The sequence below is a fragment of the Salmo trutta genome, chromosome 13 (assembly GCF_901001165.1).
Source record: "Salmo trutta chromosome 13, fSalTru1.1, whole genome shotgun sequence".
NCBI lineage: Eukaryota > Metazoa > Chordata > Actinopteri > Salmoniformes > Salmonidae > Salmo > Salmo trutta.
Window position 1 is genome coordinate 14,452,958 of NC_042969.1, and position 15,481 is coordinate 14,468,438.

The 15,481-nt window shown below is 44.1% G+C and overlaps 1 protein-coding gene across 2 annotated transcripts in view; it reads right to left on the minus strand.

The window, feature by feature from the left end:
* Nucleotides 1–15,472, minus strand: part of LOC115205265 (disks large homolog 3) — a 126,688-nt gene extending 111,216 nt beyond the window's left edge. The window contains exons 1-3 of one of the 2 annotated variants that reach the window (XM_029771044.1): nt 14,659–15,472; nt 11,063–11,188; nt 6,133–6,218 (exon numbers count right to left, since the gene is read on the minus strand). In XM_029771044.1, coding sequence (XP_029626904.1) covers nt 6,133–6,218; nt 11,063–11,188; nt 14,659–14,674 — 228 coding nt within the window. In that variant the 5' untranslated portion in view covers nt 14,675–15,472. Of the gene's footprint in view, nt 1–6,132; nt 6,219–11,062; nt 11,195–14,658 lie in introns of both variants that reach the window. The other variant, XM_029771043.1, reaches the window with a different exon arrangement.
* Nucleotides 15,473–15,481: the final 9 nt, after the last annotated feature.

The following is a 15,481-nucleotide window of genomic DNA, read 5'->3' on the forward strand; positions in this document are numbered from 1 at the left end:
GTATCCAGTCCATTAGAGAATGGTCTGTTGTCCCCTCTCTTATCCTGTATCCAGTCCATTAGAGAATGGTCTGTTGTCCTCTCTTTTATCCTGTATCCAGTCCATTAGAGAATGGTCTGTTGTTCTCTCTCTTATCCTGTATCCAGTCCATTAGAGAATGGTCTGTTGTCCTCTCTCTTATCCTGTATCCAGTCCATTAGAGAATGGTCTGTTGTCCTCTCTCTTATCCTGTATCCAGTCCATTAGAGAATGGTCTGTTGTTCTCTCTCTTATCCTGTATCCAGTCCATTAGAGAATGGTCTGTTGTCCTCTCTTTTATCCTGTATCCAGTCCATTAGAGAATGGTCTGTTGTTCTCTCTCTTATCCTGTATCCAGTCCATTAGAGAATGGTCTGTTGTTCTCTCTTTTATCCTGTATCCAGTCCATTAGAGAATGGTCTGTTGTTCTCTCTCTTATCCTGTATCCAGTCCATTAGAGAATGGTCTGTTGTTCTCTCTCTTATCCTGTATCCAGTCCATTAGAGAATGGTCTGTTGTCCTCTCTCTTATCCTGTATCCAGTCCATTAGAGAATGGTCTGTTGTCCTCTCTCTTATCCTGTATCCAGTCCATTAGAGAATGGTCTGTTGTTCTCTCTCTTATCCTGTATCCAGTCCATTAGAGAATGGTCTGTTGTCCTCTCTTTTATCCTGTATCCAGTCCATTAGAGAATGGTCTGTTGTCCTCTCTCTTATCCTGTATCCAGTCCATTAGAGAATGGTCTGTTGTTCTCTCTCTTATCCTGTTTTCCAGTCCATTAGAGAATGGTCTGTTGTTCTCTCTCTTATCCTGTATCCAGTCCATTAGAGAATGGTCTGTTGTCCTCTCTTTTATCCTTTATCCAGTCCATTAGAGAATGGTCTGTTGTTCTCTCTCTTATCCTGTATCCAGTCCATTAGAGAATGGTCTGTTGTTCTCTCTCTTATCCTGTATCCAGTCCATTAGAGAATGGTCTGTTCTCTCTCTTATCCTGTATCCAGTCCATTAGAGAATGGTCTGTTGTTCTCTCTCTTATCCTGTATCCAGTCCATTAGAGAATGGTCTGTTGTTCTCTCTCTTATCCTGTATCCAGTCCATTAGAGAATGGTCTGTTGTCCCCTCTCTTATCCTGTATCCAGTCCATTAGAGAATGGTCTGTTGTCCTCTCTTTTATCCTGTATCCAGTCCATTAGAGAATGGTCTGTTGTTCTCTCTCTTATCCTGTATCCAGTCCATTAGAGAATGGTCTGTTGTTCTCTCTCTTATCCTATATCCAGTCCATTAGAGAATGGTCTGTTGTCCTCTCTTTTATCCTGTATCCAGTCCATTAGAGAATGGTCTGTTGTTCTCTCTCTTTTATCCTGTATCCAGTCCATTAGAGAATGGTCTGTTGTCCTCTCTCTTATCCTGTATCCAGTCCATTAGAGAATGGTCTGTTGTCCTCTCTTTTATCCTGTATCCAGTCCATTAGAGAATGGTCTGTTGTTCTCTCTCTTATCCTGTATCCAGTCCATTAGAGAATGGTCTGTTTTCCTCTCTCTTATCCTGTATCCAGTCCATTAGAGAATGGTCTGTTGTTCTCTCTCTTATCCTGTATCCAGTCCATTAGAGAATGGTCTGTTGTCCTCTCTCTTATCCTGTATCCAGTCCATTAGAGAATGGTCTGTTGTTCTCTCTCTTATCCTGTATCCAGTCCATTAGAGAATGGTCTGTTGTCCCCTCTCTTATCCTGTATCCAGTCCATTAGAGAATGGTCTGTTGTCCTCTCTTTTATCCTGTATCCAGTCCATTAGAGAATGGTCTGTTGTTCTCTCTTTTATCCTGTATCCAGTCCATTAGAGAATGGTCTGTTGTCCTCTCTCTTATCCTGTATCCAGTCCATTAGAGAATGGTCTGTTGTTCTCTCTCTTATCCTGTATCCAGTCCATTAGAGAATGGTCTGTTGTCCCCTCTCTTATCCTGTATCCAGTCCATTAGAGAATGGTCTGTTGTCCTCTCTTTTATCCTGTATCCAGTCCATTAGAGAATGGTCTGTTGTTCTCTCTCTTTTATCCTGTATCCAGTCCATTAGAGAATGGTCTGTTGTCCTCTCTCTTATCCTGTATCCAGTCCATTAGAGAATGGTCTGTTGTCCTCTCTTTTATCCTGTATCCAGTCCATTAGAGAATGGTCTGTTGTTCTCTCTCTTATCCTGTATCCAGTCCATTAGAGAATGGTCTGTTGTCCTCTCTCTTATCCTGTATCCAGTCCATTAGAGAATGGTCTGTTGTTCTCTCTCTTATCCTGTATCCAGTCCATTAGAGAATGGTCTGTTGTTCTCTCTCTTATCCTGTATCCAGTCCATTAGAGAATGGTTGTATGATATTTTTTCATTTCCTAGGCTTCTAGGCCTCTTTGTCCTGTAAGTTAACCATAGGATCTATATGCCTAGAATTAAGCTTTGTTAATGTCAGTATTGCCTTGTAACTTAAGATGTATACCTTGTATGTGAATCCATTCATTTTACAAAGTTATTAAATAATACTTGTGTTTTGCATTCACTTCTCATGATCATATATTGATCTTAGTCAGCTATATTATAGTATGGTATTACTATAATATTAAACGTAGTCAGATAACCTAATATATTCCATTCTTACATCAGGCCTCTCTTTAGCCAGCTTCCTTCATTCCATCTCTACAGAAGCTATTCTCCCCCTAACCTGCCTCACTGCACCAAATCAGTGGATTTGCAGACTCATTTAATGTCCCTCCCATCCTCCACTCAGGTGACACCATGCCTGGAATGCTGATAAGGGCCTCCTCACAGGCCAGCCACTGAGCTGAGCAGTCCCATTCATTGGCCCCCACTGCTAGGGCCTCCTCACTGGCCAACCACTGAGCTGAACTGTCCCATTCACTGGCTCCCACTGCTAGGGCCTCCTCACTGGCCAGCCACTGAGCTGAGCTGTCCCATTCATTGGCCCCCACTGCTAGGGCCTCCTCACTGGCCAACCACTGAGCTGAGCTGTCCCATTCACTGGCCCCTACTGCTAGGGCCTCGTCATTGGCCAGCCACTGAGCTGAACTGTACCATTCACTAGTCCCCACTGCTACTTCTACTGCTGCTGACTCCCTATATAGCCCACACTGGCCAGGCCTGAGGTTAGGGATGGGGCTGAGGCTAGGGTTGGGGCTGAGGGATGGGGCTGGGGATTGGGCTGAGGGATGGGGCTGAGGCTGGGGATCAGGCTGAGGCTAGGGATGGGGCTGAGAGATGGGGCTGATGAATGGGGCTGGGGCTGGGGCTGGGGATGGGGCTGAGGGATGGGGCTGAGGCTGGGGATCAGGCTGAGGCTAGGGATGGGGCTGAGGCTAGGGATGGGGCTGAGAGATGGGGCTGATGAATGGGGCTGGGGCTGGGGATGGGGCTGAGGGATGGGGCTGAGGCTGGGGATCAGGCTGAGGCTAGGGATGGGGCTGAGGCTAGGGATGGGGCTGAGAGATGGGGCTGATGAATGGGGATTGGGCTGAGGGATGGGGCTGAGGGATGGGGTTGAGGCTAGGGATGGGGCTGAGGATAGGGATGGGGCTGAGGGATGGGTCTGAGGCTGGGGATTGGGCTGAGGGATGGGTCTGAGGCTGGGGATTGGGCTGAGGGATGGGGCTGAGCCTAGGGATGAGGCTGAGGCTAGGGGTGGGTCTGAGGGATGGGGCTAAGGGATAGGTCTGAGGCTAGGGATGAGGCTGAGGCTATGGTGGGGCTGAGGGATGGGTCTGAGGGATGGGTCTGAGGCTAGTGATGAGGCTGAGGCTAGGGATGGGGCTGAGGGATGGGTCTGAGGGATAGGTCTGAGGATAGGGATGAGGCTGGTGTTGAGTATGGGCCGGGGTTGGGCATGGTGACCAGCTGTAATGCAGGGAGGGAAGGCTGGGGAGGGAGGGAGGGAGGGCTGGGGCCCTTGTGTGGCTGATGTAGTTGTAAGCAGCACCAGAGTGTATCAGAGGAAAGGTGGGTGGGGCACTAGGTCTTTGGTTAAAGCCTTTGACGTGATGTGACTCGTGACCACAGTGTGTGTTTGACATGGGCCAATAAGATGAGGGATTTGCAAAATGATATCTGTCACGTGAGCATTAAATCTGACTGTAATTCATTGAATGAATGAAAATCTGATTATGTCAGAGAAAGGATTGTTTCATGACAGTGCAATACTACTAAGGTTGAATAGTTTAAACTAGAAGGTACATATAGGAATCCCTAGAGCCAACAAATACATTGAAGATCTTTCTAGAAGCATTCACACCCTCAACAAAGGAATCAGGTTCCTCTCTCCAGGCTTGGCTCCTAGTTATGTCTTGTCAGACACTAAGATACGTGTAGCAGCCATGAACAGTACAACACAACCTTCTGCGTTAACCCGTCCATTCAATTCAATATGGTAAGCGATTACTGACATGTTTATTGCACATTCCCTATTTGACTGACCATACGTAATGCTATTAATGCATGGATTTAAAAAACCCTATTTGACTGACCATACGTAATGCTATTAATGCATGGATTTAAAAAAAACTATTTGACTGACCATACGTAATGCTATTAATGCATGGATTTAAAAAAAACTATTTGACTGACCATACGTAATGCTATTAATGCATGGATTTAAAAAAAACTATTTGACTGACCATACGTAATGCTATTAATGCATGGATTTAAAAAAACCTATTTGACTGACCATACGTAATGCTATTAACGCATGGATTTAAAAAAACCTATTTGACTGACCATACGTAATGCTATTAATGCATGGATTTAAAAAAACCTATTTGACTGACCATACGTAATGCTATTAATGCATGGATTTAAAAAACACATTGCCATTACTTGATTGTTTTGGGGGCTGGTTAAATCATGACGGGATATAAGACCCAATTTTGGCAGAATGAACATGCCAGGTAAACGAGATTTCTATCGGATGTCCTGGATTGATTTATTATGGACTATCAATATTACATTAAAAACCACTTCACTTAAAGCAGGTGAAAAAGCGGTTGTAGCAGATGCACGAGCACACACACACACGCACACGCACACACACACACACACACACACACACACACACACACACACACACAGATTGTGTAATACGAGGCCGTAGTATTTCATAATCCCAGTGCAAAAGCCAGGCCAAAAAGTGTTCCCTTAATGGGGCATAGAAATCAGCCAAGGATCAATTTCATTAACATTTTGACTTAGCTGGAACAAAGTTATGAGGCAATATTAAATCATTCAGGTGACATGAAATCAGGCGTCACCTCCCATTCAGGGACCATTACAACATCAATCACAACAAGGTAGTACTTTAGAGTAGATACATAGGGACCTGATTCACAGGCGGTTGTCTAGAGTAAATGGCCTGTATTTACTGTAGTGTACACCCTACTAGAAAGCTTGTGTTTTATGCTCTCCTGCTTTGAATTGAATTACTTTCTAACAAACTTCTCAGTGTTTATTCTTCCTGAGCTTGTCTATAAATATTACCGGTGGTGACCATGTGATGCAATTGCAAACACTTGTAATGAAAGGTCTGTGTGATATCGTCATCATGTGACATCGTCATCAGCAGCCCACTGATGAGCACATGGTGTTACCACTGTTGTACTGACTAATGCTGTGATGTCTGTCTTCCTCTATCACTCCCAGACAACCACTACTTTCTCTCTCTCTCTGCATATCACTGTCACTCTCTCTCTCTCTATATATATATATATATATATATGTATGTATAGTATCACTCAGTCTCTCTCTCTCTCTTTCTGCCTCTCTCTGTCTGTCTGTCTCTCTCTCTCTGTCTGTCTCTCTCTCAGACAACTACTACTTTCTCTCTCTCTCCACTTCTGACACCAGTGTAGCGACAGGAGAGCGAATCTGTGTTGCTGGCGTGAAAGGTAAACACCCTACGCATAGCACCAATAGAGTTGGCTCATATTAGCAAGGATCACTACAATCTTTTGTGCATTATGCAACATGTGTATAGCATTTTTAAAGGGATTTATTTTAATCTGGTTTACAGATTTTTATATTGTGTACAAGTTGACTGAGAAAGTGAAGCAGGACTTTCTCGAAGTTTCTCACCTCCCCCGCATCCTCAGCACTGGCCTCCTTCACTGCGTTCTGGGTTGTGTTCAGTTGCAGGGTCACCTCGTAACATTCTTGGATATCTGCAAGGAATTGAATAAACACCAAGTTATAGAAATAAAGGCCATTGTCCCCTCAGATGTGAGTACTTGAATGACCATCCACAAAAATGTTTTGCTTGTTTCCTTCAGTGTGGTTCTCTGTATGGGTGGGAAATCTCTTCACTATTTCTCATTTATGTTTTTGTCTAAAACTTTTCTAAATGTTGTTGTATGACTCAAATCCTGTCTGCTCAATGTCAAAACTGCCCCAACTTCAACAACAAGTCATCCTTTGTATGGTCTAATAAAGATCAGCACTCTGCCTCCTACGGAATTGAGTTTAGACTAAATTAGATGGGAGAAGTAGAGATTTCCCCACACATACCCCATCTGCACGGTATGGCATGAAGATGTTGGACTGTCTGTGATGTCCATAGACCCCCTGAGGAAAAACTCCTGCTCTGTGTCACTTCCTCTCACTCCATCACCACTAGGCCATGCTGTGTTCCACGGTGGCCAGCTCTGTACTGCAGGCCTCCCTCACTGCCAGCCCAAAACTTCTCACCCTCCCAAATCCTGCTTACTCTCCTACCATGACCATTGCCTTCATTTCCTCAACTCATCCACCTTCTTTAATTGAGTTTCTTAAACACCCCCCTTCCTCTCCTCCCTCCTCCCTCTCCACCCTCTCCTTCCTCTCCTCCCTTCCCCTCTCCCTCTCCTCCCCCCTTCCTCCTATCTCTCCTCCTCTCCTTCCTCTCCTCCCTTCCCCTCTCCCTCTCCTCCCCCCTTCCTCCTATCTCTCCTCCTCTCCTCCCTCTCCTCCCTTCCCCTCTCCCTCTCCTCCCCCCTTCCTCCTATCTCTCCTCCTCTCCTTCCTCTCCTCCCTTCCCCTCTCCCTCTCCTCCCCCTTCCTCCTATCTCTCCTCCTCTCCTCCCTCTCCTCCCTTCCCCTCTCCCTCTCCTCCCCCCTTCCTCCTCTCTCTCCTCCTCTCCTCCTTCTCCTCCCTTCCCCTCTCATCCTTCTCCCTCCCTCTCTGCTACCACCTCTCTCTCCTCCCTCTCCTCTCCCTTCATCACCTCTCGGGTCATTAAGCTGCTGTGTCCTGTGGTCACCTATTGACTGGCAGCCACTTGATGAGAACGCGGGGAGACATTGTTGCTGATGTCACACACTGGCCCCCTTGCTGAACTGTTGACATAAAGAGATCCCTGTTCTCATAAGAGCTCCTGCTACAACTTTGTTCGCTTCAATGTCAGGACACATGGACAGAAACAATGTGTAGAAAGAAGATCAACAATAACTTGAAATGTATAAATATGTATTTCTGTATAAATATGTATTGTGTACAAATATGTATGTGATTTCTGTGAACTAGAGCTAAAGGAGTGAAGGCACTGTATGTACCAATGTGTGTGTGTGTGTGTGGTCGGTGTGTCCCAACAGTGGGAACAAAAGTGGAAGAAGGGGGCATGTGAATCATCACTGTGCAAGAGTGTCTGACTGTGTAGGAGTAGAAGCAGAGATTTTTGCTGCCCAGCTGGTTTGAGAGGCACGAACACACACACACACACACACACACACACACACACACACACACACACACACACACACACACACACACACACACAGTATTATTTAGTCCTATGATTTTACAATGTAGTATTTAGCTTTGTTGTAAACATTGTACAAACAATGCAAAAACATAACTTGCCCTGATAGTAAAACCAAATAATAAAATAAATATATTACTGCATATCGCTTGAGTAAATTGTTAAATTTATGTGAAATTACTTGGCTCTAACCACCACTTATATGAAACCATTATCACACGGCAAACCCTTTAAAAAGGTGCATTATCAACAGAGAACAGTGTGTTCAGAGCTATGAAGAGGTGCAGTGTCAGATGACACCTCAGAGGCTGCAGCTTCCTCTTTCTCCAGCTTTCCAAAACATTTTCCAACCCTCAAAGACCACATCAATTCCTGGCCACGGAACAGAAAATACAAACCCTGTTTTATCCTGGTTATCTCTTTCACAGGCCGTCTCTCACAGATCTCTGTACCGTGGACCCGTTTTGGGATGTCCTGGTGAGAATGTGAGCCTCAGTCAGTCTAGAATGTCTCCAGCTGTTACTTCTCTCTGTTCTACAAACGACACCGTGGGCTTTGTGTGTGTGTGTGTGTGTGTGTGTGTGTGTGTGTTAGACCCGCCTCTACGTATTTCCGGTAGACCTATTCAAGTGTACTGGAGACATCTCACCACTCATAGCCAGCTCTGGGTGAATCCGCCTGAAAATAATGTGGCCCGGAGTGCTTTCCATGGGATGACAATGAGCAACAGACAGACACTCTGCTCATTAGAATCTAACAAAATTGGGTCAGAAGTAAAGGGGCGTACAATTCCAACCTCCCTCCTCTCCTACCCTACAATAATATCCTGCTCAACTACTTATGGACTAAGTTGTGGGAATGTTGTGTGTGTGTGTGGGGGGGTGTTTGTGTGTGCCCCCCCCCCCCCCCCTCTAACCACGACCTCTTCCTGCATGTTTGCATGTCGGGGAACAAAGAGATGAGTCCGCAGTTAAGGCGACCTTTGTTCGTGATTGTGCAACCATGCAAAACATCCAATCAAGCGCTCAGTACTCCAACTTCCCACAGTGCATCACAAGCAAGGGCACTCCCATTCATTCACACATCAAATACTCAAATACTGTACAATGCTGCCCACAGCTTAACTGATGAACACTTCTTCACACCAGTCATCATTCACTTTCATAATACCTTTTTTGACACAGTGCCAATACTGTTCATTTACACATTTTCCCACTGTGACAGAGCATACCGCTAGCGATACATTGGCAACAACAAATATACAGCCAGTGCAGAAATACCTTCACCACTCCAACAAGTAGCCTAAGTCCATCTACCTCTATTTAAATAGGTACTGTACAAATGTACAGTAGTGACAGTAGCAAACAAACCTCGGCCCTGAAGGAAAACAACAGAGAGCATCTGGGAGGCTAATGCAGTGAGTAATGTTTGAATAACCCCGTATTCCCGTTAGCTGTGTAAACGTTCAGCACCTCCCCGGTGCCTGGGCGGATGATTAAAACCACATGTTGAGTAGAAAACCCGGGCCTCATTTGACCCCGCTCTGCCCCTGCGTCTAAGACTCTCTCTCTCTCACCCACAGACTCTCTCGGCTGTATCCTCAGGCTGAACTCAAACCAGGAGAAACAGAGGGTGAGGATGGCACGGGCAAAGGCAGCCATGAGCTGTTTTTTCTACAGTATTCTACTCTAAAGTACCTCCAGCCCCAGACTATGGCTGCACATTCCTGCCCCGGGATCCAGACTCTTTGGAGTGGAATGCTTGGAATCCTAAACCCCCTCGCTGTACCCCAGCCTGCTCTTTGGACATGGAGGCAACCTCTTTAATAAATCACACATAAACTGTTGGGATAGTTATATGTGGTTTACAAAGCCATCCTTTGAATGCTGGAGATACTGACCACACGAACAGGCTGACAGATAGAGCAATATATCTGGTCTTTTCTGTGTTGGGATTAACCCATCGTTTTCTAGATAGACCGCTGCAACAGTGTCGCTAATAGCACATTATCATCAATGTATCTGTTCAGCGAGTTCGGACAGGCAGGCAGGCCTCCACGTCTGGAGAGACCGCTGGTCATGGTGGACAGCCTCCTCAGTCTACCCTCTTCTCCAGTCCTCCCCCCTGCTCCATGGACCCCCATCCCCCACGGAGGCTCCAGATTTCTGGGTTGAGCAGCCGTAGCAGCAGACCCACAGGGTAGCATCATTCGGGCGTGGCCATGATAATTAGAGGGGCCACTCAGCCATTGGTTAAATGGAACTAATTTGTCTCCTTCGCAGGGTAAAAAGACTAAAGTGAAATATCGTTTCACAGGAGCTGATTTGGTGCCGTAACTGCTGGTATCGTTGCAATACACTCGAGAGTCAGTTTAGTTGATGGTTCCAGTTAAGCAATGATACTGTCGAGGTGGTGAGGTCATGCACATTCATGGTAATGCAAAAATCTATTCTGTACTGGTAACACCCTGTTATTACAGCTCATAAAGCAGTGTTTCAGCTGTTGAGAATGAACCATATCTAGGAAGTCTTTCTAGGAGATGATCCTGACCAAGTCAGGATACAATGGCACAGTGCAAACACTGATTGATGTGCAAGTTGAGAAAATATGTGTAACTCTTTCACAAGGTAAAGAAATGTGAGCCTCGGGTAAAACGTTGAGCTCTCTGAGAGGGCCGGCTTGTGATCAGCCCATAGATAGTGTCACGGGCATGTTTAATAGGATTTCATTACCATCCGAGTACATTAGAGAGAGGGGGGGGGTATACAGCAAAAACCTTTTGTGAGTTGAACTGAAAGGCCTCTTTCATGGGACTTGACTGAAAAACGTTTAGGCTCTTCCCACAGAAATGAACATAACCTGACTCTGGCATCTACGTCTTTTAGCTCTGGTCAAGAACAACCCACCACACAAAAACAACTAGTGAGTCGTCGCTCGTCTTGTTGAAACCAAACGCACTAGTTGAGTGTTTCCCAACTCTGGTCCTCGAGTAACCCCAACAGTGGACATTTTTTATTGTAACCCTGGACAAACACACCTGATTCAACCTGTCAACTAATCGTCAAGCCCTCAATGAGTTGAATGAGGTGTGTTTGTCCAGGGCTGTGATGAAAAAGGTGTTCTGTTGTGGGTACTGGAGGACCAGGGTTAGGAAAACACTGCACTAGCTGATTTGAAAATGAATGTGCTTGTATTGTTGTGGGGCTGGACTGAGACTTTTTTATTCCTAAAATAACAATAGTGAAAGCATGTGTGTATTTTCCTTGTCTTACCAAGTAGGGCGTGAAACAGTTGGCTGCCGAAGATGGCGGAGACCTTCCCCACGCTGGTCTTCAGGGCCTGTTCCTCTGGCCTGGTCAGACTGTCCTGGTACTGTCTCAGCAGACCCACTGCCCTCTCTGTGTCTGACAACATGGATGCTTCATGTTAACACCCTCACAGAGCCAGTCGGAGTGATACAAAGTTAAGAAACTGATCAGATGTGCAGTGCAGTGCACATTATCATTATGGTCCTTCAAACATTTGGCGATATTATTCCACCATTAGCATAACACAAGTCTAAGTGTACATGAAACAGTAGGAAATTCCTAAAATTAGGGTTTAGCGGCACACTTGTGATTGGCTACTATACAATTTAGGATCGAGTTGGTTTTGTTCATTGCTCAAGAATTTGTCTGACTTTCGGTGCTGCTATGTGCAGGAAAGGGGAGTACTATCAGAACTAGAATATAGTAATACCCTATACTGTATAGCAGCCATACCCTATACTGTATAGCAGCCATACCCTATACTGTATAGCAGCCATACCCTATACTGTATAGCAGCCATACCCTATACTGTATAGCAGCCATACTCTATACTGTATAGCAGCCATACTCTATACTGTATAGCAGCCATACTCTATACTGTATAGCAGCCATACTCTATACTGTATAGCAGCCATACCCTATACTGTATAGCAGCCATACCATATACTGTATAGCAGCCATACTCTATACTGTATAGCAGCCATACCCTATACTGTAGAGCAGCCATACTCTATACTGTATAGCAGCCATACTCTATACTGTATAGCAGCCATACTCTATACTGTATAGCAGCCATACTCTATACTGTATAGCAGCCATACTCTATACTGTATAGCAGCCATAGTCTATACTGTATAGCAGCCATACTCTATACTGTATAGCAGCCATACTCTATACTGTATAGCAGCCATACCCTATACTGTATAGCAGCCATACCCTATACTGTATAGCAGCCATACTCTATACTGTATAGCAGCCATACCCTATACTGTATAGCAGCCATACTCTATACTGTATAGCAGCCATACTCTATACTGTATAGCAGCCATACTCAATACTGTATAGCAGCCATACCCTATACTGTATAGCAGCCATACTCTATACTGTATAGCAGCCATACTCTATACTGTATAGCAGCCATACTCAATACTGTATAGCAGCCATACCCTATACTGTATAGCAGCCATACCCTATACTGTATAGCAGCCATACTCTATACTGTATAGCAGCCATACTCTATACTGTATAGCAGCCATACTCTATACTGTATAGCAGCCATACCCTATACTGTATAGCAGCCATACCCTATACTGTATAGCAGCCATACTCTATACTGTATAGCAGCCATACTCTATACTGTATAGCAGCCATACTCAATACTGTATAGCAGCCATACTCTATACTGTATAGCAGCCATACCCTATACTGTATAGCAGCCATACCCTATACTGTAGAGCAGCCATACTCTATACTGTATAGCAGCCATACTCTATACTGTATAGCAGCCATACTCTATACTGTATAGCAGCCATACTCTATACTGTATAGCAGCCATACTCTATACTGTATAGCAGCCATGCCCTATACTGTATAGCAGCCATACCCTATACTGTATAGCAGCCATACCCTATACTGTATAGCAGCCATACTCTATACTGTATAGCAGCCATACTCTATACTGTATAGCAGCCATACTCTATACTGTATAGCAGCCATACTCTATACTGTATAGCAGCCATACTCTATACTGTATAGCAGCCATACCCTATTCTGTATAGCAGCCATACTCTATACTGTATAGCAGCCATACTCTATACTGTATAGCAGCCATACTCTATACTGTATAGCAGCCATACTCTATACTGTATAGCAGCCATACTCTATACTGTATAGCAGCCATACTCTATACTGTATAGCAGCCATACCCTATACTGTATAGCAGCCATACTCTATACTGTATAGCAGCCATACTCTATACTGTAGAGCAGCAATACCCTATACTGTATAGCAGCCATACTCTATACTGTATAGCAGCTATACTCTATAGGCGGGTCAATATATATTGATATTTGGGGAATTTGGTCGGGATTTGACTCCTGGTATCATATGAAGAAACATAGGACATGGAAAATGTGTAGAATTGCAAGAAATTAGCTTTAAAATTGCAAAACTTTCTCTCGGCCAACAAGAGGGATGTGAACAGTTTGGGGTCACATGGGTTGCGAGCTGGGGATTTGTTACTACGCCAATAAATGACGTTATCCATCCGGACCTTAGCTACTTAAGAAATTTGTGTGACCGGACCTTCTCAAATATACTGAACAAAAATATAAACGCTACATGCAACAACTTCCACGATTTTACTGAGTTACAGTTACAGTTTATATAAGGAAATCAGTCAATTGAAATAAATTAATTAGGCCCTAATCTATGGATTTCACATGACTGAGCAAGTGCACACTGGGGAGCCAAGCCCAGCCAATCAGAATTAGTTTTTGCCCACAAAAGGGCTTCATTACAGACATAAATACTCCTCAGTTTCATCAGGTGTCCGGGTGGCTGGTCTCAGACGATCCCGCAGGTGAAGAAGCCCGATGTGGAGGTCCTGGCGTGGTTACACGTGGTCTGTGGTTATGAGGCCGGTTGAACGTACTGCCAAATACTCCAAAATGACATAGGAGGTGGTTTATGGTAGAGAAATGAACATTCAATTCTCTGACAACAGCTCTGGCGGACATACCTGCAGTCAGCATGCCAATTGCACTCTCCCTCAAAACTTAAGACATCTGTGTCATTGTGTTGTGTGACAAAACTGCACATTTTAGAGTGGCCTTTTATTGCCCCCAGCACAAGGTGCATCTTTGTAATGATCATGCTGTTTAATCAGATTCTTGATATGCCACATCTGTCAGGTGGATGGATTTTTTTGCCAAAGGAGAAATGCTCACTAACAGAGATCTAAACAAATTTGTGCACAAAATTTAAAATAAATAAGCTTTTTGGGCATATGGAACATTTATGGGATCTTTTATTTCAGCTCATAAAACATAGGACCAAAACTTTACACGTGGCGTTTTGAATTTTGTTCAGTATAGTATTTGAGTACCCCTGCTGTATACATTGCATGAGGGTGCACAGCTGTTTGCTGAAGCCAGGTGGGATGTGTAGGTAGCCTAATTAACAGCCTTGAGATGATCCACCCTCACTTACTACAACCACAAAGTTTATTATGAATAAACAGAATTACTTCCCTTAGCAGTGTGAAAGTGCTCCATGGCAGTAGCCTATATATGAATTCATGGAAACATACTTCCTGTTTTCGCTTAGAAGATTTCAAGTTTCTTCCAAAAATGCACTAGTTCATTCGGTTCAGGCTTCATAGTTGGCAACACAGTGCCAAAACCACGGACAACCTACATTGTAGTTGCTATTTTCGACTTGTCATTACTTTAACAACTATGACAGCAAATACGCCTAAACGTTCTAAAAACTGTCTCGAATAAACTTTTAGTTTAAAACTTTTCCTCTAAACTCCTGAGAAACATTATGTAGGCACTTACCATACTTGTGGACCATGGTGTAGAAAATATTTTGAGAACTACTATTCGAGGCAAGCCGAAAACTAATTTACAAACCAGAAGAAACAAGTTGAAATTCGGCGTAGAATGATGTACCGTTACTCTTCACCAAAGCAACTGTAATCCCGCAGTTATAAACGCAACCACCAAAACAGACACTCCCAAATTCGCTCTACACTGAACTGTTACTTTAACCGTAGCAGCAGCAGGGCACTCGGCAAGAGAAGGATTTCTTTCATGTGAAGTTCCCGGGATTTCTGTTGAAATAGTGAAAGTGTTTATGCGTCACTGTAGCGCCCTCGGCCCCTCGCCTAAACATGTGATCACTGTATAGGAATGAGTCTGTAGCCCTCCCATGGGGATGTGGGTCTATAGACAACCCAGCACCGACAAATTCCTTGTCATTCAAAAATACATCCAGGTTTTTGTGGGATCATTTTTCTAGACTAAAATCATTTCCATCATCATCAATCATCTCTGCTAATTCTGTTCTCATGTCCTCCAGATCGGATGACACCTGTATATAGCTTTGTTTGTTGCCTGTGTTCTATGTTCTGGATTGTTTTAATAATTTGTATTAATATTTCAACAACAAAAAAATGGTTGTTGCCCCTTGGTGTGAGAAAAGTGCTTTACAAATTAACTGAATTACTATTATTAATGATTATTATCATCATAATCCTCGTCTTCATATCCACCACCACCAACCCGATTACTATCATCAGTATCACCTAGGAACAATTACTTAAGTTCCCACTTTTTCAAATAGCCAACCAAAAATATTCAATAGTTTGACACTTGACCA